Source organism: Eleginops maclovinus, chromosome 1, assembly GCF_036324505.1.
Source record: "Eleginops maclovinus isolate JMC-PN-2008 ecotype Puerto Natales chromosome 1, JC_Emac_rtc_rv5, whole genome shotgun sequence".
Taxonomy (NCBI): Eukaryota; Metazoa; Chordata; class Actinopteri; order Perciformes; family Eleginopidae; genus Eleginops; species Eleginops maclovinus.
The window spans coordinates 14,775,806-14,803,480 of record NC_086349.1 but is presented as its reverse complement, the minus strand read 5'-3'; the positions used below and the strand labels follow the sequence as shown (position 1 = coordinate 14,803,480).

General features: G+C 42.7%; 1 protein-coding gene across 5 annotated transcripts in view; it reads right to left on the bottom strand.

Moving 5' to 3' along the window:
• Positions 1–27,675, bottom strand: part of znf385a (zinc finger protein 385A) — a 53,593-nt gene that overhangs the window by 24,864 nt on the left and 1,054 nt on the right. For 3 of the 5 annotated variants that reach the window (XM_063893110.1, XM_063893067.1, XM_063893076.1), the window contains exon 2: positions 1,640–1,791. In XM_063893110.1, the coding sequence (XP_063749180.1) occupies positions 1,640–1,791 (152 nt within the window). Of the gene's footprint in view, positions 1–1,639; positions 1,792–8,917; positions 8,966–9,167; positions 9,234–27,675 lie in introns of those variants that run through there. The other 2 variants (XM_063893102.1, XM_063893095.1) reach the window with 2 other exon arrangements.

The following is a 27,675-nucleotide window of genomic DNA, read 5'->3' as shown; positions in this document are numbered from 1 at the left end:
TGCAGGGAAATCTCTCAATATTATTGCAGCTATAATGCTGGGTCTTCATTGCAATAGTGTGCATATCATTACTTATCACAGTGTGTTGATGCAGACAGGCACCAGAAGGGATAATAATCCTATCATCCTCCGTTCATGCAGTAAAATGAGAAAGAGGATACCAAAGTAGTCCTGCTCTGATTGTTTAAACATTCTTCTGCCTAAAAGCCCTACAAGCCATAAAATACTGTCAGTGGTGTAAACAGAACCGCAAACACTCACTATATCCCTCTAGGTCTTCCTGTTAACTATGAAGCATGACAACTCAGAGTAAGTTGAGGGGCCAGGATTCCCTCTGTAGGGAAACATCAAGAGATCCCTCATTAGCAGCAACCAATGTTTTTAATGTTAGCATTTCCACAGATCAAAGATATCATTTAAGGCAGACTAGTTGCCACAGATAAAATTGATTGTGAACGATGCTTCAGGAATCACACGTTTTCCTATTTTACCATCACTGTGAGTGTGTCAGCCAGTCATTTCTCCATTGTTTTTAATGCAATGCAGTAAAAACATATACTGCCTATGTGTATGTGCCAAAATGCAGTAAATCTGTACGGTCTGATGGTCCTCCAACTCTCTCCTATGGCCCCATCTTCTGGCCGCAGGACTGTAAAACACCACTGAGTGTGCACTATGTCATCATCAGCCACAGCTATTAACATTCACAGTGTCCCTGTGGGCCTTCAGACGTAGTTAACGTTCTGAAGAGGAGAATGGGGATCAGAGGGATGTTACAGGAGATATGCATAGAGTCTACCAGAGGCAGTGATACGATGAAAAAAGAGAAAGCAGGAGTGATTATAGGGTTGTGCTAGCAGATGCAAGAGTGGAAACCGAGTGCCTGCGTAATTTCTGTATCTCTATTAATCCATGTCTGCTGGGTGCACTGCAGTTTCAGCATCAGTAGGAATGCTTACACTTATGTCATGGCCCGTGGAGGGATATTAAATTGACTGTATAGTTAACTGTCTGTTACCATCCCTGCAGTATCATATGGGTCAAAGCAACATGCCAGATATTTCCAATTAGTTAAAGATATGTCACACCTTTGCAAACTGCAGCCACATTTGCCAAGCTGACACATGCAGATAATGACTGTAGCAAAAACCTACCAGGAATAGCATTGCCCCACATACAGTCCATACAAAGTTCACTGATTTTACATATTGCTGACAAGAAATGTGTTGACATTCCCTAATGGAGTCTGGAGACACAGGCGGCATATTATGCTGAGTTGGTGAAATTCTAAGTCTCTCTACGGTATAATCTAAATGATAAGATGTTTGTCTGGGCCTGGGGAAACAGGAAGATTCCTCTCCGTTAAAATAAATACTACATCAAACAAACTGTGGTGTTTGAAGTATACAGCAATGAGGATGACCCTAGAACTGCTCTTTTATTTTGTGCTGAATAAAAAAATGTAAAATAAAAACCTTCATATATTGAAGACAGTTTAAAGAGAAACATATTTAGAAAAATATATGTTTTACTTTGACAGCAATAACATTAACATCCTGGACGAGTGGGTCCCTTATTGCACTGGGTAAGTTTAAAAACTGCAGTATGTGTGTGTCTGTGTGTCTGCTTTAACCCTCACCGCGTTGAAGTTGTGAAAGAGGCTCATGCTGTGCGGATGATGGGCGGTCTCCATAGGGAACTGCAGGAAGGGCTTCATGTCCAGGTGGGGCTGGATCATGGTGGGGGTCCTTAAGAACGTCGGCACTGCCGCCCCGGCCCGGTTAATGCCTCCTGCACACAGACAAAGACAGGAATAGATACATTTATTTGCCATTTTCTTCCAAACCAAAAGCATGTTCATTTTGCAACCAAATATCTTTTGTTGTACATTTTGCATGAACGTAATTGAATTTTATCACATCATGTTTTTTCCTGAAAACTGCGACTGAATTCAAAATAGCACAATAAGCCATAATTGCACCGCAAAGCAATTATTTTTTTGCATACAGAGCAAAACCATGTGTCACCCCAGTGGAACACTGAATATATAAACTGAGAGAAAAAGCAACATTTGGGCTGTCAAGTATGGTTGAATGACTGTTGTGGACACATTTGGTTTTCTGACAACTTGACAAATCTGTGCAGCAGCACTGCTGTGCCACAAATGCTGTGATACTGAAGGTTTTCTGGGCTTTGTGAAATTCACATCACCAAAAAATGTCGGTTCACTAAAACATTCACATTAAATGAAGCGGGAATGCCACAGAGAAGAAAAGAATGCCAAGGAGGCTGTGGGGAATTCTGTCTCATCCACCTGCCCGAGACTTCTCTCACTTCTTTTCTCATGGGAGACATCTGCAGTTTGATGATAATGATTTCCATCTTAGCATTTGTTCCCTTATGTCACCCTAACACGTGCACTAGAATTAAATAAGTTGGTAGTGTCCAATTATGGAAAGAATGAATCATGGACTCTGAATACCCTGCTCATGTCTAACACATGCTCCAGGCTTTGACTGCATCCAACATGCTGCTTGAATAGATTTCCACAGAAGCTGAAATACACACACATACACAGACACACCTGTGCCTCCATGCAAATGTTTAATTCTCCTATGAAAGCATGCAAGGCTTTCATAATGATACACGGCTCCTATTCTCTTCCTAACTCCCATCTGCCCTCTTTTCCTTTCCTCCTTATCCCCTCTCGTCGCCTATTTAACCTCTGTCAAGGATGATAGTGATGGGGCCCACACAGTAAAACTCAGCCTCAGCAAGCTCTTAGATTAAGCCTCTTAATATCCGCAACTGGATTTCTGTGGCTTTCAAATTCCCCCGAGACTTATAGCTTTACCGCTCTCCTTTTTGGGATTGCTCTAAGCTACTCTCTCACTCTGTTACTTGCTGTCCCTCCCTATGCTTCCTACTGCAACTCGGTTCTACCTGCTTCTACGCTGTCACATGGTAATTTGTGCATTATTTGACACCTCTGCATTTTCATCAAGCTTTATGTCAAATGGATGTGATCAGAGAAAAATAATATGGCTGCTGTGTGGGGGAATATGGTGTTAGCAGATGCAGTCTCCAAAGTTTGGATTAGAGAGAGTGAGGGAGAAAGAGATAGAGGAAGAGCGATTGACTTTGTCAGACTGAATGAAAGTGCTGTCTCAGCTGAAGCCCAGCTGCCTTCTGCTGCGCATCTGTGGGCCTCGAGGTAGAGAACACTGCATCATTACCTTCAGTTCAGCATGTAAGTTTCTATCACTGAAGAAACCACAAATAAACACACACACACACACACATGTATGAATGCATAAACCCATGGTCGCACATGCAAGTACTCTAACAAAATGAAAAACAAGAGCTTGTTGGCTTTCAAGCTGGTGGATTGTACTTGTCACATCATCACAGGCTGACTCAGTACACACATCCAAAAAATAACAATTGAAAAGTAAAAAAGCAAATTTGCAAGTTTCATAGGGAGTCAGTCTTTAAGCTGAGCGCCTCCTTGATGCCGTTTGTTGTAATGAGGGAGGATGGGAGGTCCTGTAGCAGCTCTCTCCCCCACCTCTACCTCCATGAATGATGAAGGGGGCTCCTCCTCTGGGGCTGCACCACTAACAACATGACTAATACACTGCCTCTAGACTGCATTGATCACGACACTATGTCGCATGTTGATACATGGCCTCCATTGGTGTCGGGAATCTTTATGCAACAGATTGTGTGTGTGTGTGTGTGTGTGTGTGTGTGTGTGTGTGTGTGTGTGTGTGTGTGTGTGTGTGTGTGTGTGTGTGTGTGTGTGTGTGTGTGTGTGTGTGTGTGTGTGTGTGTGTGCGTGTGTGTGTTTTGCATGAAAGAGTGATTCTGTTAGGTGAAGTTGCACAGTACTAATGTTTGCAGCTCCCCAGTGAGTCTGCACTTGAACAGGGAGAGTGTTACTGGCAGTAGGTTAGCCCTCCTCTTGACAGACAGAGATTGGCTGACCGAGGAACATAACCAGTCTCTGCAACAGCAGCAGCTCAGGGGCGGGCTGAGATCAGAGGAAGTGAATGGAGCCGAAGATCCAAGAGAAGAAAGAGGATATATTTGTCCTTGGAGCAAAGACCCAATCTGTCCCATAAGGAACATGCATGCATAATGTGTTTTAGAGTGTGCATAAATCAGATTGTGGCTGCTTTATTTTCTGAGTGTATAATTACCCCATTAATTTAAACCTCTCTTTGGGGACTTTTCCACAGTGTAAATCAAACAAAAATTGCTGAATCGAGTTGGAGTGCGCATGTGTGACCTGTTCACATTTTTATGGGTATGTGTGCTAGAGAAGCTTGTGTGATTAAATGTATGTTTGTACGTGGTCCCACCAGACCCTGCTCTGCACAGTGCCAAAATCTTGCATTAAAGCCAAAGCTAATAAAATGAAAAGTCTTTCTTAAAAAAACTGTTTTGTAACCACAAACAAGATAACCACATGACATAATTAAAGCTGCATTGCTACTGTGCAGTTGTAACATAGTGCTGAAGGGTTTGTTTTATAGATAGCTATTTCACATCAAACACAAATGCTGAACATTAACTGTTTATTTCAACTTGTTACAGTGAGTATTTCTCGCTTTTATATAATTATAAATTGAAAATCTTAGAGCAAACCAAACAAGTAATTTGAAGACATAACTTTGACCTGAAGGGACATTTTCCTATATCTGATTTACTCTAATTTACTATCATTTCAAACAGATCTGAATTCATATTCATGTCTCAATGAGATGGTACATTATCGTCTCTTTGCTGTTACTCGTCCCTTAGTTGTACCTGCTGTCTCTTGGAGCCTGATCTGTGCAAATGTATGTGTGAGAGAGAATGACAGACACGCCAGTCTGGAAGAGGACTCAGACAGTGATTTGGATGTTGTTAAACCCTCTGACATGGCAGGAATCCGACCAGGCTTGCAGTAGCCCATAATCAGAGCTCTTAAACAGCCTGTGGGACACTGCCAAAGGGCTTGGTAATCAAAGTGTGTTTAGTGAAAGCTTTACAGTTATATCTTTATATTTTGAGTTTGGGCCTTGCAAATACAAATGTCTTTGGTTTAAATTCAGATTTTAAGGTTTTGGGTTGTAATACGAGCTAGGTAATGCTGGAAATGGAGGTTAATAAGGGCTCTCCTAAGTCAAATTAAGTACATAATTGTTCATTTAAAAGTCAATGAGAGAATGATTAAACAAACATTGTCATATTGTCCTTTCACATATACAGTAGATATTGTATACAAGACAGAACTGGCTACATGCAGGTGGAAGCAAAGGGGGAAAGAGTTAAAGATGAATACTGGTTCAGTATACACGGAGTGTAGAGGGGAAAAAAGGAGGGATAAAATTAGAGAGGAGGCAGAAGGGAGATCAAAGGCGAGAGCGACTGATTCTCCTATTTGGAATAATTCGCCAGCCTGCGTCGCCCTGATAAATCTGCTATTGGCCACATCCCAGCCTGCACACACACACACACACACACACACACACACACACACACACACACACACACACACACACACACACACACACACACACACACACACACACACACACACACACACACACACACACACACACACACACACACACACACACACACACACACACACACACACACACACACACACACACACACACACACACACACACACACACACACACACACACACACACACACACACACACACACACACACACACACACACACACCTTTATATTTATATAGTTGATAAAAAACATAAAAGATGAATTATCTTATACAGAGAAGTCTTCCCTTCAATGGATGTCTCACTGTAGAAACTGAAGCTGATATTGAAAACATCTTGTGAAAATTGTCCTTGCCTGCAAAGAGACACAAAAAGCTGTTTCTAGAATCTAGGCTAAGAGAACCTTTTCATGTCTTGAGATTATCTAACAGGCTGTGTAGGTTGTGCCACACTGTGTTCAGCCTTCTTTCCCATGGGCGTTGGGTGCATTCAGGAGAGAACAATGAGCGCAGGGTAGTTGGCACCAGACATGCTGGACAGGCACAGATGTGCCAGGGTTGTTGGCAGCAGAGGCAGGGAGAAGGAGGTGGTCACAGTCAGGCTGCCAACTCGCCTTTCTGCTGGGCCATGGATCAGGCACCTGTCCTCCACATGGCAGAGGGTAGGGTGACATCAGGACTACAAACTCAGTTTATAGTTAGTGCTGCTGATATGATTGATGTTGGAATATTACAGACAGAAACGCTGGTAAAATTCAATACATAATATTACAGGACCCGACTGCCATAAACATAATGAACCGACAACTAAGATATATTTTTTGGCATCTCAGTTTTGTGCCACACAGCAGCTTTAGTGATTATCTGTGCAACGCTCATGATTTACTTTATCAACCTAGTGTGTGTGGCATATTGAGATTGAGATAACTGCTTGCTCTAAATCCTTAACAAACCTAGCCTTGGCTTATGTATTCATTATTGAGAGAACTCTGAGTCAGTGAGATGATTTAAATAGACCGGGGGCTGCACTGGAAGCTTCCCCAACACATCTCCGACCATAGCTTCCTTTATCAAACCTGAAACACGATAAGTAGATTAGACTAGTAATATAGACCCAGTCTGACAATTCATAGCACGGTGGTTGCTTGCACATTTCCAAACGAAATGCAGAGACACAAACTGGGGGATGCCAGACTATTTCATAACCGCTGAGGAGGAGACTCCTCGTGACCTAAATGACTGGTTTATCAGTATTACAGTTTGTGGTAAGGCGAAGCTGTTACATTTTTCTGGTATGTCCCTCCTTGGCTGATATTTCATATGGGTTGTAGTGTGTGACGGATGGCTTTCCATCTGTCTGTCGGTCTCCATTTGTCTTACCATCTCTCCCTCTCTCTCTCATTTCTCGCTCTCATTCGTTTCTCGCCTCCCTCATGATCAGCTCAGTGTGTATTCTGAGCCGAACACAGCTGTGCCCAGCCCTACAGGAATAGTCAATTCATTTCAGCAGTGGCGGCAGCGTGCGGACACAGGGTACAAGAGAGAGACAGAGAAGGAAAATCTGGCCCTGTTCCATTTAGTATTCCCTTCCAGTCTTGCGCCCAGCATGACTGTGTGCCTCCCTTTCACCTGACCATAAGCGCAATCAACAGGATCACAGGCCTGATCAAAAACCCTGCACAAATTTACCATGGAAACCCCCCCCACAAATTAACGAGAACACACATCAAAGCCTCAAGTATGTGCACGCGCAAACATAGCCTATAGTGAGAATTAATCCACTCTTCCTGTAACACACACTTACACATGAATGCACCTGCTTTAACAGATATACAGGCTCAGCTTCAGCAAGGCCCATGAAAGGCAACATTCCTCTAACTCATGTCTCTCTGCCTTTATACTTTTGGACATCATAAAGCGTTTTAAGTTTACCTCAACCTGTCCCCGTATGCCGACTCTCTCCAATTCATTTAGCCCTGACTGTTTGTCTGGCCCCTGTGTTTGAGCTGCTTACATCCATGAATGATCTTTACACAAACAGATGTAGCAGCAGTACTCCATATCTTAGACCCTTTTCTGACAGGCAATATGAACTCACAGATTATGACTTTGTGTGTTGTGATGTGCTTTATCAGAGTGCCACAAAAGCTCACATTGTGTGGGGAATTGCACGGTGAAGCTTTCCACCTTCACGTCAAGCATGCAACACTCCCCACTCAAAAACCTGAGCAGATGTAACTTAAGGTGCCCACAAGAGTGTGCTGCTGAGCCCTTCTGTAAACTTCAAAGCACCCACTTTCAGTTCTCATTTTACAGCTTCAAAATGATTATAAAATATAAAAACCACATGTTCCTATCAAACTTTATCACCCCCCTCTTTCCTAATCATGGTATTCTAATTTCTAGCTTCCTATGAAGGTTAATACAAGCACACAAGGTAGGTGTATGTAGATAAAGATCTGTTTGATTTGCTGTCTGAAACTGCTGGTGTTATGATTCACCTTAATGGGAAGATTACGCAGGCGAAGGCTAGAGAGGCTGAAACTTGTTTTCTTGCCTAAAATGCCGGTTGGCTTCTCTGTTTGCATTCATGTTGCATCTAAGGTATTTGAGAGCGCTTGTGTGTGTGTGTGTGTGTGTGTGTGTGTGTGTGTGTGTGTGTGTGTGTGTGTGTGTGTTTCTCTATTTGTCAGGTAGTGTAAGAAGGTTTTGAGAGCTTAGTTTCTGTGAAATGAGTGGTCACAAACTCCAGCACAGTGCAAGTTATAAGTCAGAACATGTCTTGGTCCCTAATACAGGTGTATGCACTGCTGTGAGGTTTGTGAAATATAATGCTTTTAAAATGTTTACATGAATACTAACTTAAAATATATATATATTGTTCTGTCAGCATCAGTAACTGCACATGTTTGTGTCTGTGTACATATTTGTAGATCTGAGGGAGAGTGCTACGTTCGCCTCTAATTGTACGTCTTTCAAATTATACCCAACCTACCAATTTGGAGAAAAGCAATTTTACTAGTTTCATTGTACTGTAAGGCACAAGTAAAGTACACGCTGCAAAGTGTGTGGTATTATGATCTGTTGCTTGGATTTTAAAGCAACAAAAAGGTAAAAGAAAAAAGTACCACTTACATTTAGTTAATAAAAACAACGTTATTTCAAGAGCAGCTTCTCTTCCAAAAACGACCACATATAATGAGCAACACCAGACACAGGACGGATCCTCATAGAAATATACACTCGTATACCTGCTACACACAGATAAGGCAGGGTAAACCTTCAGTCTCTCCCAAAGGGGAGTATCGTCCATAATGACAGAGTGGATGGGTTGGTAATGACACCCTGGTGCGATAATATGACAGAGGTAGGCCCCAAAAAGCCCCCCAAAAGATCCTACCTTGATCTCTGTTAAGTAGCTGAATTAAGGCTGGGAGGATTTAATTGCCAGTCTGTGTCTTTGGTAGACACAGGGAAGCTGGCTGGGGATTCCAAGAGAGACAGAGAGAAGAAAGATAGGAGCTAAGGGAGGAGGTATGATGCAAAAATAATGGGATGGAATGAGGGTGAAGACAGCCCGCCTCTGATACCACTCCATACTTTGCCTGTCATGCGTCAAATGCACAAAACAAAGTGTCCAGAGTACATACCAGGGTGAATGCACGTGTTTGAGCCACAGAAGCAGATGCACACCCCTTTAATCCTTCAGATAAATCTCCTTTTGGCTCCTCGTCCAGCAGCAACTGAACTTTTGAAAGCTGTTGGCTTTTGTTACTTATGCTTATGGGATGAGGGATTGTGTGCTGGTACAACACACAAACACAGAGACATGCACATACATGCACACGTATCTAGGCTGATCTCTCTTGAGTAGATTGTGACCTTGCTGATTCATACTGTAGATATGTTGCAGCAATGTGATCAGCTTTGCAAAGTCAATCCTTTTTTCCTTTCTTTTTTACACTGGGTCTGTATTATCCATCAATTTAAGGGCAGTAAAGGTGGGCCAGTAAAATGATACAACTCTATTCTCTACCACATGACTAATAATCTCTTTGACTCAGGTTCCTCCTTAAATCAATGGCAGCTCTGATAATGATGATACTTTGGAAGAGTAGCCACATGTTGGGCTTCTTGTTACAACATGCAGCAACCCATTCAGGACAGGATTAAAGACTTAATGAAATATGTCTGAATTGGCCTCAGTCTTATTACATTCCAACGTGATATTTATCTCTGTAGCACCAAGCGTGATGAAGCTGTACCATGTAATTAAGTTTGAACTATAGCGCAGGCACAAAATGATTTTGTAGTGCAGGGCTCAGCTATAGCTTGCAGCCTGTGTATGTGTGCGTGCGTGTGTGCGTGCGTGTTTAGTGACAGAGAGTGTTTGTGCTGTTTTGAGGTCAGTAATGACAGACAAATAGCTGTCAAGGATAATGGGAGGGGACAGCCAGGGATGATGGGAACACAGAGAGAACAGCGCAGCGCAGCTCAACACAGTCCGACTGTGGAGACAGGGCACACTGCGCTGCAACAGTTTTCACACACAGAGGGTCACAATGAGAGAACAACCCAAACACACAAGTATGCAAGAACACAGACCCTTGTGAGGTTACCCTTGTCATGGCACTGGCTTATTATTTCCCTTGATTCAGCCCTTAGCACTAACCTATGGTAACATAGCTAACACTGTTCTATGTAACCTTAATTATTTTCACTCGACCCTTAAAGTAATTATCAGTCAAAAAAGTATGACTAACAATAACTGTCTTGTAGACTTGAAATGTATCTCTGGAAAGTTTGTAGCTTTTTATTGTAGACGACTGCAGCTGTAGGAGGCAGGAAAGTGAATTTTGCTGTAGTACAGATGGTTTAGGACGTTTTATAGACACTTCCTTTAAATCTCTAGTATATTTCTAAAACCATCAATTTAAACTATGGGTCACTCAGGTACACACAGGCACGTTTTACAAAGTAAAGAGCCTGTTTAGGAACACATTGTGTGGTTTGACCTACCTAATCAACACCTTCACAGTGACACATTCATCCAGGAACTACTATAAAAAGAGAAACAGGCTCACCTCCATCTCCCCAGTCCTCTCTTAAATTCCCTCCTGTCTGCTCTCTTTCTTTCTCAGGTTTCTATCTTTTTATGTATTTTCCTTTTGTAATGAATGCTCCCCTCTTGGCCGATGGCCAGTCAGGTGTGTAAGATGATCACATAGTAGTCCAGTGGAGATGTGTCTGAATGTCTCTGGCTGTAGGCGATGTCTGCGTCAGTGATGGATGGATTGTTGGAATGAGGTGGAACCAAGGCATTGCTTTGTTGTGTCTATTGAGAGACAGTGATCCACTGCAGTGGAGGGAGATTAGACTTATGGCTCTGGTAGGAGGAGGGGAAATGCTGCCTGTATATCAGAGCACAGCAACAGGGAGCAAAAAGAGAAATGAATGGAGGGACAAAATCAGACAAGGTGTCATTTTGCCTGAGAAGGCAGCAAAAATGTACACTTTCTCGAGGCAAGTCATCATTTGTTGTCATTCCAGAACATGTCATACATGTGGGTGAAACTAAATGGGGAAGTCAGGTCCCAGTGCAGGTGCGAATAAGGATACAATAATAAAAAAAACATTAGGATATAAATAAATATGTCAGTATATTAAAGAAAGTAGGAAATGTACTTCCTCCTTGCAGCCTCTTCAAATTCACTCCTGCTTGTTCCTTGCTACCCAGCCCCCACCCAAACTCACATTTTCTTCCTACCATCTCCTCCCATTCTTCCCTTGATTGAGGCAGTGGTCACACACCCAGGTGGAACAATGGCCGGCGACTTCATTCCCATGCACCTCCCAGAAACCTGTACCCTCAGGTATGGAATTCTATCACTCAGGCACAAATAGGTGGATCAACCCAAATACACTTCAGGGGATGGCAACAAAGGCACCAGATTATCTCTAAGATTAGACCCCCCTGCTCTAAGGGAAAAGAAAAGGAGGATGACAAGTTTGTGCAAGGGGCATGTGGGGGGTTGGAAAAAATATACCTGTGCTCTTTTAAGAACAGCAGCGTTAATATTGCCCTACCCAGTGTTTGCCAGTCCATTTCATTGACTTGCATTCCCCAAGGAGGGTAGAGGGCAGTATGCTATCAGCCTAATAGAGTGGGGGAGGAGACTTTACGTGGTTGACGGCCACCGCTTTCAGTTCAGCCCTGCAGTGTATTGTCTATGAATATGGAGTAGCTCAACAAACGAGCATGTCCTCTAACACGTCGCTCTCTGTTCATCCTTTGGCAATCCAACCCCTGCCCAATCTCTTTAAGTGCTGGAGGGTCTCTTTTGTAATGTCACTTGTCATTGGTGTGACCACAAATGACACTTTTGTTTAAATCAGCATCCATCACATCAGTCTGCAAAGAATTGCTGGCAGCTGGGGAGGTGTGCTCGCTTAGAGAATCAGGCCGTGCTACTGAGAATTTGTAAAGGTTAAAATGATAACGGAAATATAAAATGCAGGGTTGAAACTGTGTTCTAACAGACAACCTGTTTGAGACTTTGTGAGTGAGACACACGTGAAAAAATCTTCCTATGGATGCTCATTCCCCTGGGACAGCTCATTAAATGGAAGAAGGAAACCTCCTTGAACCAGACCTGAGCTCATTTGTCAAAGCAGAGAGCGGTGTTTTCCTTCTGTTGTCTCATGGAAGCTAAGTCAAGAGCAAGCTTTATGCTTTTTCATACCTCCTCCCACACCCTTAAGTTCAGCTGAGGCATATTCAGCATATTTTTCCATGCAGATGCATTATTCATTGAGCTCTGGTTGGTCTTGGCTGTAATACATTTGGGGTGTTTAGACACGTGGACATAAAACCGCACACACTTACATACACACACACACACACACAAAAACTTGCATCCTCCAGTGTTGATGCATGTTGAATAAAAAGGAAGTGAGCAGCTATGAATCACATCCCCATGGAGAGATCTTAAACAAAGCGCACCATGGATGAAAGGAGATCTGGGCTTTTGAAATGCTATCCAAAGCAGCATGGTAATGAGAGTAATGAGGTTATCAGACAAACATGGCGCAATATGCTTGTTAAATATGACAGCTGAATTACATCAGGTTCACCCCTGTGAAGCAAAACACTGCTAAAGCAAATATTCTGTCCCACGGCCAAACCTTTCCTAAGCTCGTTAATATTTATCGACACCTTGCTGTAGGCATGGTCAAAGGAGTGTTCACTCTCTTAAAATAACCTACAAGGGTAGCAGGGACACCTGGTGATGAATAACACTGGTCCACAGCTGGAGAGTCATAGGATCGCAGAGCCTCAAAGAGAGCAAAAGGATAGCTCTACAGACTAGTCGTGATGATTACTCAGCCAGTTAACTCAGCTATAGTCCCCCAACTCACCTGAGTGCTATTTCACACAAGATACTGAATTTAAAGTCGATACGATATCTATCGTTTGATGATAAGACTTCAGTCAGCAGTGGGTTAAGCTCTGTCAAATGGTAACAAAAGGTGTCTATTACCTTGTCAAAAGCTCCATCATTAACAGAATATAGACTATATATTGTATCTTGAATAACTGCAACATCCAAAATAAAAAAATGACAACCTGCAGTACATTCTAATTTTGGAGGCCCTCTTAGTTATATTTTGTTATTACTGGATGAAACCAGGCCAGCTGTTTCCCTCTGTACAGTATATAAATATATATAAATATTCTCATCTAACATGGAATGTATTCATTTACAAAATGTCCAAATACTCTTTTAACCTTAGAAACTGGCGTAAGACCCTGACAAAGTGTTTTCTAAAACACATTAAATTGACTATTTAAGTGTTTCTCTGTGGGGGAAGAAATAACAGTTCCAGCTAGCAAAACCTATGCATTAGGGTTTGACCTTATGCAAGATGACCTCTGTGCTCCAATCGGTGAATTTACAGGACACTAATCACCTGTGTGTGTATGTGTGTGTGTGTGTGTGTGTGTGTGTGTGTGTGTGTGTGTGTGTGTGTGTGTGTGTGTGTGTGTGTGTGTGTGTGTGTGTGTTTGTAGGGGGGGGGGGTTTGGACACCAGGAACACACAGAGAAAGACTGAGAATGGCAGATAGGACAGAGTGCTGACTTGACATAATCTCTTTGTTTTTCAGTTGATTCAGGGAGTCTGCACCCCCCCTCCTCCCTATCATCCAACCTCCACACCACCAATGCCATGATTTGGTGACTGGGTGAGTCTGAAAGTCGGAGGGCAGAGAGAGAAAAGAGGAGAGACGGACCAGGAGTGTTTACAGAGGAAACAGGGAGAGGAAGAGTTCAAAGTTGTGGCGTAGGTGCTGCTTGCCTATGCAGCCCAGGCCTCATTGTTATTATGATTTATTTTTTAATGAGCAGCGCTGCCCTCCCCTCTGCCACACAAAGGCCTGATTGAATCTGGCATTCCATTAGCATGTTAAAGAGGCCTAGCTTCATCTGTGAGCTGCTGACTGACAGTGGTTATCATCTCTGTAATTGCGGTATACTGGAGCCAGAGCCAGCAAGAGAGAGGGAGGGAGAGGCTGAAGCTGGAAGGGGGGAGTTGAAGAAAGATAGGGAGGAGGGATTATGATTTTAAAAAAGAGGGGTGCAGGAACCCAGCTACATCGCTGTATATCTCAATTTGGTACAGTTGGGACCCCATGCAGAGAGCTGGGAATAGTTGGTTTGAATAAGTTTTCCTAGAGCTACACTTACAGCCCACGATATTTATCAAAGCAGTTGCCGTTGTTTCCTCACAGCAACTTTGCATGCATGGAAGCTTTTATACAAGGACTTAATGTCGCAAATATTTGATGTTTTTTAATATTCCAGCCCAAAAGACACTCTGTGCTGCTGTACTGTAAGGATGTGATTATGTACCTGTCACCTTCATGTAACAGTGTGTTTACTCCACTTGTCAGCTCTGCACCACATCTCACCCTCAGTCTGTACTCCCGCCCCGTTATACACAATGTTTTTCTGTCTCCCTCTTTTTTCATACTCACTGTAGTCTCTCCAACTCTTTCACATCTACTTCCTCATCCTCTGCCTCACTGAGCACCTCCTCCTCCTCCCTTTCTCAAATTCATCGCCCTTGCTCTCCTCTTCCTCTGTTCCTTTTCTCCCTCACTCCCTCTCTTTCTTTGTGTCCCTCTCTCTCTCTGCAGTAAATGGTAATTGAACAAACAGTGTGGTGGAAAAGAGCTGCAGAAAAGATGGTTATCTTAACTCCACATGCCATGCATCCAAAATTAGCCCCCTCCTACCTTTTTTTATCTCACTCTGTTCTCCTCTGCTCTGCTCTGACAGTAGGACATGCACGCAGTCCCACAGCATTGTCAGCTTTGTGTATTAATATTGGAAGACAGCCCAATGGTACCATAGTGAGTGAGTGTGCATGTGTGTCTATGCGTGTGAACCTGGGATTTGCCTTGCAAGCACATTTCCAGGCCTAAAGAGACCAGGTGACAATGAAAGATGACATAGAAAACATAACCAAAATCTGCACAAGGAGAAAGCTTGTTCTAGGTGCTGCATGAACTGTCCAGATACAGCATGTGTAAAGAGTTGTAGAGCAGATAAAAATATGTGAGGGCAATGGAGCCTCCACATGAGAAAAGGACAATGCACAAATAACATTGTGTCACTAAATCTCTTTCAAATACACTGGATAGATTTACTAATGACATAATTAATTTGCTAGGTTAATGCTTTCAGGTCTATCATGGACTTGTTTAACAGACTGTGGTAAATAAAACAACAGCTTTACTGTCCTAACCATTGCCATATTATGAGATATTTTCAGTTCAGATATCGCTATTAAAAAGATAGTATGGCTGACTTTATCCTTTATGTACAGTGGGGCAAAAAAGTATTTAGTCAGCCACCAATTGTGCAAGTTCTCCCATTTAAAAAGATGAGAGAGGCCTGTAATTTTTATCATAGGTACACTTCAACTATGAGAGACAGAATGGGGGAAACAATCCAGGAAATCACATTGTAGGATTTTTAATGAATTAATTGGTAAATTCTTCGGTAAAATAAGTATTTGGTCACCTACAAACAAGCAAGATGTCTGGCTCTCACAGACCTGTAACTTCTTCTTTAAGAGGCTCCTCTGTCCTCCACTCGTTACCTGTATTAATGGCACCTTTTTGAACTCGTTATCAGTATAAAAGACACCTGTCCACAACCTCAAACAGTCACACTCCAAACTCCACTATGGCCAAGACCAAAGAGCTGTCAAAGGAGACCAGAGACAAAATTGTAGACCTGCACCAGGCTGGGAAAACTGAATCTGCAATAGGTAAGCAGCTTGGTGTGAAGAAATCAACTGTGAGAGCAATTATTATAAAATGGAAGACATACAAGACCACTGCTAATCTCCCTCGATCTGGGGCTCCACGCAAGATCTCACCCCGTGGGGTCAAAATGATCACAAGAACGGTGAGCAAAAATCCCAGAACCACACGGGGGGACCTAGTGAATGACCTGCAGAGAGCTGGGACCAAAGTAACAGAGGCTACCATCAGTAACACACTACGCCGCCAGGGACTTAACTCCTGCAGTTCCAGACGTGTCCTCCTGCTTAAGCCAGTACATGTCCAGGCCCGTCTGAAGTTTGCTAGAGGGCATTTGGATGATCCAGAAGAGGATTGGGAGAATGTCATATGGTCAGATGAAACCAAAATAGAACTTTTTGGTAAAAACGCAACTCGTCGTGTTTGGAGGAGAAAGAATGCAGAGTTGCATCCAAAGAACACCATACCTACTGTGAAGCATGGGGGTGGAAACATCATGCTTTGGGGCTGTTTTTCTGCAAAGGGACCAGGACGACTGATCCGTGTAAAGGAAAGAATGAATGGGGCCATGTATCGTGAGATTTTGAGTGAAAACCTCCTTCCATCAGCAAGGGCACTGAAGATGAAGCGTGGCTGGGTCTTTCAGCATGACCATGATCCCAAACACACCGCCAGGGCAACGAAGGAGTGGCTTCGTAAGAAGCATTTCAAGGTCCTGGAGTGGCCTAGCCAGTCTCCAGATCTCAACCCCATAGAAAATCTTTGGAGGGAGTTGAAAGTCCGTGTTGCCCAGCGACAGCCCCAAAACATCAGTGCTTTAGAGGAGATCTGCATGGAGGAATGGGCCAAAATACCAGCAACAGTGTGTGAAAACCTTGTGAAGACTTATAGAAAACGTTTGACCTCTGTCATTGCCAACAAAGGGTATATAACAAAGTATTGAGATGAACTTTTGTTATTGACCAAATACTTATTTTCCACAATAATTTGAAAATTAATTCTTTAAAAATCCTACAATGTGATTTCCTGGATTTGTTTTTCTCATTCTGTCTCTCATAGTTGAGGTATACCTATGATAAAAATTACAGGCCTCTCTCATCTTTTTAAATGGGAGAACTTGCACAATTGGTGGCTGACTAAATACTTTTTTGCCCCACTGTATATATGTGTGCATGTTTGTGATTGTGTAAGTTTGACCTTATACGCTTTTCATCATGGCAGAGACAAAGTGCACCAAACACTGAAGGTACACCTACTCATTACATTCAAACACTAAATTAATTAACTTCAGCTGCAAAGACTGCAGGAATAATAAGTCATTATCAATTTTTGTCCTCCATTGAGAACAATGACCTTGTTCTTAACGATGACATGTCGCACATCAGGTGTGAAAGCCAGGTAGCAACACATTATTTCATGGGCAAACTGTGGTTTCACATTTACCACTTGTTTAAACCAGATCCAAATGTATTCATGCAAACATAGTTTGCATAACCCCCAACTCTCCAACATAAACCTTTCCTTTCTGTTTTCCACAAGTTCTTATTTGCAGCCATTATGGCCATGGAATGTCATGATTTCTGTTGGTACTCACTAAAGGCATCGTGGTTCCATTCAAACACACATGCGCACAAACCATCGTCCTACTTTCTACCCCTCAGGCACCCCCTCCTCCACTAACACACCATGAAATCTCTAACACTCACAACACATTTACATGACATTAACGCTGAAGTGCTATAAAATTGGTGCCTGAATAGCAACTGCAGAGATGTTTTGTTTGTTGTGTGATAGCAAAGCACAACAGGAGATTCAGCACCCATTTACGTTGTGCTGATTGTCAAAACATCTATTTCCCAATGGCCTGTAAAATGAAAAGTGTACGTGTGTGTGAGCGTATGTGTGTGTGTGCATGTGTTTGAACATTACGACGTCGGAGTTGAAACTATAGTGGAGTCCTCTCGTCTGATTGTAATGATCTCCTGTGGTCTCCCGTGTGTTTCTCTGGGATTAGCATGGTAATCATGGAGCATGTTGACACACACTGTTAGTCAGATTGATGTGTTTGTTTGAGCGGTGCAGAGCTACACAGTTTTACACACCAACTGACTGCATTAGCCACTTGCTACTAATCTGGGACTTAATGGCTGTCCCAACCATTGTTCAAATGCCCAATGTTTTATTCAAATGCTTGCTGGGTCCGTTAGTAAAGTGTTGAGATCTATCACTGTTACTTTCCCTTACACAAACGCTCTGTCTAAATCAATGTAGCGGTGTCTGAAGAGGTAGTTTATCACCAGCAATTATTCTCCAAGTAATACCCTCTCTCTTCCGTCTCGGACCGAGCAAATGGGAAAAGTCAGAGTTTCAGATTCAATGAATATTGATGCAGCCCCTAAGGCCAATGATGACATATGTCCACATGTGTGTGAGTGTGTGTGTGTGTGTGTGTGTGCGTGTGCATGATTGTAAATGTGTCCCAAGAGGAGGACAAAGAGCGTCAGCTGGTACACTGGTTTGTATCTGCAACCTTACAAACAGTGACAGGGAACAAGTTTTCATTTCCATATCACTCCTGATTTTTTTTCAGGCAGAAGCTAACATTCAAAAATGTGTACAATGCTTGAATGCCATGCACATATATCAAAGGCTGGAATGTTAGTTATTGGAAGGATTCTATATTTGACCACATCAGCATACAGTCATGGCATCATAGTTAAAGATTTGCTCGTGTATATCTCTGCGTTCTTGTTCTGGGTATGCGTGGCACGGCTTCACAATTAAGCAGAGGCACTGTGTCTCTAACTAAAAGCTATGATGTAGTTTGCATATGCAGCTTGCATGCTTACATGCCACTGTACATCTGTACAGGCCACTGACACTGTGGACAAAGTGTGCTGCTTCACTGCTGCTAAAAGGACAGACAGATGTGACGCTACAGTGACGACGACGACAAACCATTATGTAGCCTTTCCTGTTACTGCCCTTCGTGCTGCACACATCCCACGCCCACCCACTTTATTCTCATCTCGCTCCATCCTGCGATCAGTCTCTGACTGCGGCAGCACAGGGCATTGGGACGGAAAATACAGTAATTGTTTTGGACTAAAATAAAGGGGCACAGTGAGAGGGAGATTCTAAAAGAAAGAAGGAGAGGGGGAAGAGTTAACAAAGGAAAGAGAGGGAGACAGAGATTTAGATCAGACCATTTCTAAGGTCACTGTCTGGCTGTACAGGCTCAGGGGAAACTTGTAGCGAGTAACAGCTCCACTGAGAACTCAAGATTTTGTTCTGTATGTGTTAAAGAAAGGAAAGTGGGGAAAAAGAGTTGGAGAGGGAGCTAGAGAGAGAGAGAGAGAGAGAGAGAGAGAGAGAGAGAGAGAGAGAGAGAGAGAGAGAGAGAGAGAGAGAGAGAGAGAGAGAGAGAGAGAGAGAGAGAGCTGGGCTGTACCATAAAGAGTTTCACCTTGTTCTGCACCATGCACACACAGCATCCCAGCTGTCATCCAGCTTAGCTCTCTTTCTCCATCAGGGCCGGTGGGGACATGCATCATTCATGAGCAGGGTCTTATTTGGCTGCGTCATCTCCTCACATAACTGTCAATAACTTTTTCTGGCTCTGGCTACACCTTCACTAAGGCAGCAGGATGCATTGGATGCACAGTAAATGTTCTATGAAACAGCTCTTTTTTTCCCCTATTGAAAACTGCAGGATTTTTCTTTTCACACCAGGTACTGTGGGGATTTATTTTTCAACAGGACTAGCTCAAAATTAAGCTATACTCCATAAGAAGTTGTTGGATATAGCAATATCTTAAAGCATTAAATACAAGTAAACTACAAGCTTGTCAAAAAGACAATTGTATCAAAACTCAATTCGTCATATATTACATTAAATTAAGCCATGTGTTCTTTTGTTTAATTAAAACTAAGCCTTTGGAAAACTACTATTTTAATAAAATGTTAGTTGCTGTTGCATTAAGGAGAGAGAGCAACCACGTATAGAGTGTTATATGAAAGGGTAATTATCTAAGTCTTTCCATGTCCTGCCCCCAGCACACTTTTTCGCCCAGCCTGTCCTCTACCCTGAGTGCCTGTGTCGCAGCCTGCTGTGAGGCTGCCTGCTGTGAAGGTCACCCTCCGTGCAGCTATGGATTACACAGGCGCGCACAGTCAGGCAGAATACGATATTGCCCTTGAGGGGAGGTCTGAGGCCCGGCTGGCAGCGACAAACCCTGTGGAACTTCTGGACACAGCTACCTCTAGTCAAGTGCTGAAAGGTAGAAGGGTAGAAAGAGGAAAAATAGGCACAGCAACAGGACATGAAGATGTAAAAATCATCTATCTGTTGCAGCGCAGGCAAATTGACAAAAAGGACATCAGTGTGTTCCAACAAGGTGTCAGAGACTGCTGCTGAATGCTCGCCACCAAAGTGTGTGGGAAGAAAGAAACCCTCAGATATCAGAAGAGCATTGATGGGCCATCAACAGTGTGAGATGAGTCACAACACTCCCAGCAGGCACAAGAGGGAATCTAATCCTGTAGTCTTCATCAGGTGATATCAAAGGGCCTTCAAAAGAGCATTCTTCACTCTGTTTTCTAGCCTGAATTCAAAGGGAGGGATGGCACCTTTTATCCTGCAAAATGGTGCAATGAGGGTCAGTTTTCCTTTGAGTGTGAAAGGAGCCATTTGACAACAGCTCTCTCTGGAGTCATGCCACTGTTTAGAGGTCAGAAGAGACAAAACGATATAGGCATGCACATACACACTCTTGGCATATCCTGGCTTTGCTGGCTCTGCTCTTCCCTCTTCCCTCTTGACCTTAATTTGTTTTGTCTTGAGTATGAGTGCCCACCGGGCAGCTGATGCACCTTGAGGGAACAAACTGACAGGATGTTTAAGCATTATGAACATGTGTTTCTGAGCACATGTGGGAGAAAAACAAAGATAGAAAGAGGAGGGCAAAGACTAAGAAAACAAAGAAAAAGTGCATGTTTTGCTATGAATGTGGTGTAAGTGTGATTCACAGATGAGAATGCGGCTGTGTTCTCATGCTTAAGCAGAGGAGACAGGAAGAGGAGAAGCCGAGGCAGAAAGCGGTGGAACACAGGGCCACCAATAAAAGCAAAGGAACACAAGCTGTCTCACTGCCGGCTAATCCTCTAATGAAGATTTGTGGCAGTGGCTGGCTGGTGATTATTGGCCGAGCACAAAGACAAAAAACATCTTCAGTGCTACTGTAAATTCAATCTCTCACATTTACACAAGCCATCAAAGGGCACAAATGAGAAATTTTAGGACTGAGGCAGAAACACTGCTTTTACAATGCATAGGGGTTGTCTTCCGCTGTACTTCTACATGCTGTTATACGCCTGATGTTTCTTTCATAAGCAATCCCATTACAAGCCCAAACATTAACCGACATTATTCAGATGTGAAAAATGCAATATGAAGTGGCTTATGTTTATGCTGTTTTTCCTGTCTCATCGGGCCAATTGCAGCGATTCCAGCTATTTTAATTTTATGGAAATGCTTGTTTCCTTTCTTCCTCTCTGCCCTTGATTTGTTACAATTCATCAGGGCTCTTTTGAACCACATCACCATCCACTGTCTGAGTTTCAGTGTTAGCTGAGAGCCATGTTAAAGCAGGATTTCATCCATCCGTGTTTCACAATATACCAACTTCTACTGCATCAGAAGACACTAACAGGAGGGAAAATGTACTCTACTAAATGAACATAAGAACTGACATTAAAGAAAAACTAAATTCCTCAAGACATAAATGTGACAAGCAAATACAAGCAACAAGATACAAACAAACATATATAGTAACAGACTGTGAACAGGTGACCTCACATACTTCATTACCCCTGTGTCCCTTACAGCCTTCTAATCCACACCTCTGGCAACTCACCTTCCTGATCCTCACTCTCTCCTCCCCCAACTGCCCCTAGGCAGGTGCAGGGAGCTGTGGTGCAGGTCCTGGCAGAGCCCCTTCTCTTCCTTCCCTATACACTTTTCCTCTCTCTCTCTGTGGGGTAGGGCAGCTTGTTCAGAGAAGGACTTGTGTGGAGACAGGTGTGCATACCTGACGCCTGCACCAAGCCCAGTGCCACGCGAATCCCGTACCTGTTAACGAGGCTTCACTGACTCAGCTAGAGTATAGCTGTCAATGGGCAAGAAACAACTTGGGACAGGTCTGAGCTCAGGCTACCTCCGTTTTATCACTAAGCTATTCTGCATCACATTAGCCACCATAAAAAACACACTGGAACAGATTTAGTTGGCAGGTGGGAAGCGTTAGGGGTGGAGATTATGGCTATTTTGAGCTGTTCATGTAACATTAAGGCTTAAAAGCTAGCTCAAGGATTCTAAGAAGCAGAAGCTAGTACTGTTCTTTCAGCCAGTGTGCCTGCATATCCCTGTAGTAGGAAGCTGAGGGATGTTAGAAATTCTGATGTCACAGAGTGAGGAGATGACCTTGTGGTAATAAGTAAAGTTCATGCAGGGCTGTAGGGTGAAATACCCAACAGTGTGTCAGATATACTTCTCACATTTCCCCTTTGAATGAGTCAGATGATACAAAGAGACTACAGCTCAATGCATTAATATTGGAAGGAAGCATCTATTCATCCCCGTAGGCCAGCTTTAGCCGAAAGATCGTCACCCTACCCCATATTCAGTCTCTCGCCGTTTGCTCATTTCCTCTCTGCCTTTATCCCTTCAACGTTCCCTTAAGTCTCTTTCCTCCTACACGACTTGGTCAATCCCACTCTCCCATTCTTTGGTTGCTCCATCAACTTTCTCCTCCTTCTTCCCTTTAGCTTCCTCTTCTCTATTCATGCCCCTATGAATTGACCTTGCTGCATCTCAAGGAGAATTGATTTCTCTTTTGGTCTTTGTGTGAAACCCTATCTCAACAGCACTCGGAGGAATTTCCTCTTTCCCCCAGAGCTGGATGGAGCTAATTCTCTTTCATGAGGACACTTTTCACTCCATTTTATCTGTCTGTCGTTTCCCCCCTCTCTACCCTTCACCCCCTCTTCTACTCCTCTTCTCTTCTGAGCACACAGAAATAGAGCAGGCATGATTAATGCAACATCTATCGACGCCAAACGTAAGCTTTGCTCAACCTTTTTATGCCTTGCCGCTGGAAATAGTTATTCATGCACCCTCCAACGCTGTTACTGAGTTATCACATATGTTTATCAATAAAGAAGTTTAACTTTTTACTTTTGATGAGCAGAAAAAAGAAAACACAAGGACTGTATTTAAGATGGACTGAACATGATACTAGTTCTACCTTTGCAGCTGCATGATTTTTCTTTGAATAAAACACAGTGTACCATACAAACAGAAGTGGTGACACATGAGTGCGTTAAGGCTTGTGGATGTGTGTGTTTTCATATCCCTACAGTGCACCCTCTTTTGTACAACATGTGCAATTATATACCTGATTATGTCCATAAACATTGTTGTTCTCTGGATTTGAGTCACAGTCAATTTTATTGTCAATTATGTCATATGTACAGATCATCAGAATGCCATTTCTCTCACATCAAGATAAAAGTCTAAAAACAACTTTGAAAATTGCAATTGCAAATGAAGATCTAAAGAGGTTTAAGTAATATGCCATGCACAGGATGAATAGTTTGTTGCAAGTATAATATGCCTTAGTACAAAATGTTGTGCAATGCAAGCATTTAATAATAAAACCAGACTTTTGGTCTCTAGAAATGTATAAGAGGGCAAATATTTGACACAACGTAATTCAACACATGCAAGGGCATTACAGTGCTATGTCATATATGTACATTTAGTAAATAGTTTGTGTTAAACAGCAACTATTAAAAATTACTCAAGAACTGATCGATTACAATTCTGATGAAGATGACCTTTATTTGGCTATTTATATTTTTTAATGCAGGAACTTTTCTTATGAAAGTATTTTCACTATAATATTCTACTTTTATCTAAGTTTAAGATGTGATTATTTTGTCCACCTCTGAATATAGTTAAACTCATTTGTAGTTCCCAATATCTAAATGCCTGAGGAATTTCCAAAGAGAGACACTAACAAAATAAAAGGGAATTGAAAATACAAATCTTAAAAGGATATGACTGAATTTTCAAGTATTGCAAAGACATCAGTAAATTCGATACCGATTATTACAATAGAGGCAATAGTGGCCTGTTGCAAACCCTAGAGAGCTGCAGTGTGAAGAAGCAACTGTGCCTCTTTCCACTTTGTGATCAGGGTGACTGTTAGCATACAGAACATTTTCCAGGCTTCAACTCCCAGGTGTCTTGTAGCCCCAGGATTCCCAGCAAGTAGTCAGCCAGGATGCCTTGGTGAATGCACTAATGTGACACCATAATCACACACAGGTGCATTTGTGTGCTTCACAGAGCAACAGCAGCGGGCTGTTAGTGGAAGCAGGTGCATGCACTGGTGTGTGTCGCGTAAACTGTACATTTTATTTGAGCGTATGAAATTGCTGCATCATGTTTACATTAAGTGTGTATAAAAAAAGAACTCATCACTGAAACTTTAAAAAAGATTAAAGCAAATTCCGCAAATTCCACACACACACACACACACACACACACACACACACACACACACACACACACACACACACACACACACACACACACACACACACACACACACACACACACACACACACACACACACACACACACACACACACACACACACACACACACACACACACACACACACACACACACACACACACACACGCACACACACGCGCACACGCACACACGCACGCCTTCCCACCAGTCCAATAACAGGCCTATTTATTAGAGTCTCTTACAGACGGTATTGACATCCTGCTGACACAGTCACTCCAGCATAAACAAATGGAGCAATAGAGAAGAGAAGGGAAAGGAGGGAAAGAAGTGTAGAGACCTGTTATAGTGGCATTTTGACCGAGGAGTCCTCTCCACAAAATGTGAGTGAGCAAGACGTAGAGAAAGGGGTGAGAAGGAAAAAAGTGCTTCTTCTATTGCCAATTATACCTATCCACATACATAGACCCACATCATCATACAGAAACAGTAAACTGTTCTTTCAGATGAGTTTACCTCTAATCTGGCACACTAGATCAATTCTGGGATATGTGATGTATTTTAATTAGGATTATCGGAATAAGTCTTTCTCGAGAGTGTGCTGCCACATTGAGGAGCCATTGAAAGTTAAACTGGGCCAAGTGCAGTGAACTCTCATCACAAAGCACTAATCACAATCCTCCAGATGCTTGTCAGAAGAAATATTTTGAATAAAAACAGGATATTCTGCATAACAACTAGCTACGATTTAAAGCCAGTGTCACTGATGCTGTAAAAACAAAGAGTGCACTTTGAGTTTTAACTAAACAACCAATTTAGCTGTGAGTTTGCTGATGAGTTAAGTGAGAACTACCGTTCACAGGTGCTAAATGTTCACAGGTGCCAATGTTTCACTGCGGAAGGCTCAAATTCATTTTGCACAAAAGTGTTCCAGTTATATCTTCAATATGCAAAGAAGCTGAACGGAACAAACTGTGCCATGCATATCAAATATCCTGCTCATTAAGGAGCTATAATTACTGTGTCACTTTGACATAAACAAAGAGAGCGGAGCAGTCATGAAGAAAATGGGAGTGAAAAACTGCTGATGTGCTATAAGACGCATTCGTCGCAAGACCTCTCCCTTTGAGTTGACCCGTGGAACCAGGTGAGTGTGCAGCCCGTTACAGGAAGGGGGGTTGCAGAGCTTGTTGAATAGAATGAGCAATCACTATGCAGACAGGTCAACAGATTTTATGAAGACAGATGGGGCTGTAGTGGGCACACAAACAAAAAGACAAAGAGACATATAGACTGCACGGTCCTGAGCTCCGGAGGTCAATTCTGACTCAAACAGACAAGAGAGATAAGACATAAAATAATATTCAAACATGACTGAGGTTCCCCCAAAAACTTTGAGATGGAGGTGACAAAATGTCTCAGGAATGTTTTTCAGAGCATCATCATGCAGCACTTCGGGTGACAGTGAGAAGACGTTATAGACACTTCTTATCTAAAGCGGATTCCGTACAGGAGCTCCCTCCAGGCGAGCTGAAATGGTAGGAGGATTTTTTAGACAACATGGCGGCTAATCACAATGACACCACAGTCAATCGAGAAGCTCTACGTCAACAGGAGCCCGGCGATCATGTTCTCTATAAGCTTTCCATTGTTCTCTTGCCGCTAGGCTCTGTTGTCTGCCTAGATAACGCATAAACACTTTTATACGCAAACGTATACACTGCATCAGCAGCAGCCCCATACCCCCAACTTGGTGCAGAGCCCATGTCAAGCAGAGAGATTTGCCGTCTGCACGCGGCTTTGTATAGAGCTCATGGTACAACCACACATCCTTTGCTATTATCAGCATCAGGACTGTCATCGCTATCATAGCGGCCAAAGATCTCTGCCAGGGGCCCAGGTTGCCAACAAAGCTAGTTATCATGGACTAGTGAATACAACGACAAGGACAGAGGCGCACTGGGAAAGGTTGTTTGCTCAAGGTCATACAAAACAGAGGATAGGGAAAGACTAATAGCCATACCAACACAGCTGGTAATGTGGGGATGTGGTTTACCCAGGCGTATTCACACATGCACACACATATCATATTTTATTATCAATTTGTTTTAATGATATAGAGGGCCATTTGTCGGTGATATGTTATCACAGCCTTGCAGATTTATATCAGTGAGCTGAATCAGGAAATTTGCTGATTGGAGGTCCAGATCAGCCAGCATCAAAATTGTAAAGGTCATTACAATGACATTACCCTTTTCAGAGGAGGAAAGCCAGAAATGTCAAATCGCTCAGCAGCCACATCATCGCTCAAATAGAGCAGAACGCTAGGCACTGGAAAATCTCATGTTCGGACGGAAGTAATGTAAGGAGATACCTATCTTAGTGACATCTTAATGAAGAAAACCCTAGGTCAGCTTTTTTGGCAGATGTTGTGAAATATACACAGATTTGGTGAATCTGAGCCATAGAACATTACCACTGTTTAAACAGCATTTAGTCTACTGATAAAACATTTTAAAAAGCACTTGGAATTCATGGTGCAACAGAAGTCACATTCCATGTTTTATTACTGCTACAATAACTGTAGTGCTAACAGGTCAAATAGACGCACACACTTTAATAACTACCCTTAGCTGAAACCCTTGCTCTCATGAGTTAGTCCACCTACTGTTTGTAAAAATGAGACAGCTGGGTGAGGGCTCATCCAGGCCAAATATCATTTATGGAGCAGCTACCACCTGGCCTCTGATCAAGACAGTGCTTGTCTAACTGTTAAATGAGGCTCACGTCAGGTAAATGTTCCCTTTTGTCCATTGGCATAAACTGTTGTTACAAAATGACAAAGTAAAACAAACAACAGGGAAAATTGTAAGAAAGTTACCTATTTAACATAAACTTTACTAACTCACTTTGAGCCTTTAGCCCACAGGAATCTTTCAACGTGTACGCTTCAACTTTCAACTCGCACACCTCCGACAACATGACTCCCTATAATCATTAGAGATGTCTGCTTAAAAAATATGCCTGCCGGGAGAGCACAGGAGCAGAGCTGCGTCTGAATCAGCCCAGGCATGCGTTAAGACAAAGTGGCCTCTCCGGCAGAGAACACAGCAATACACAGTTAAAACAAATGCACTCCCTATAACCTAACACAGTCTCACAGACATACAGAAATGAGAACATTCAAGAACCCTTTCACAAGCTGACTCGCACTGCGTTTCTTATTA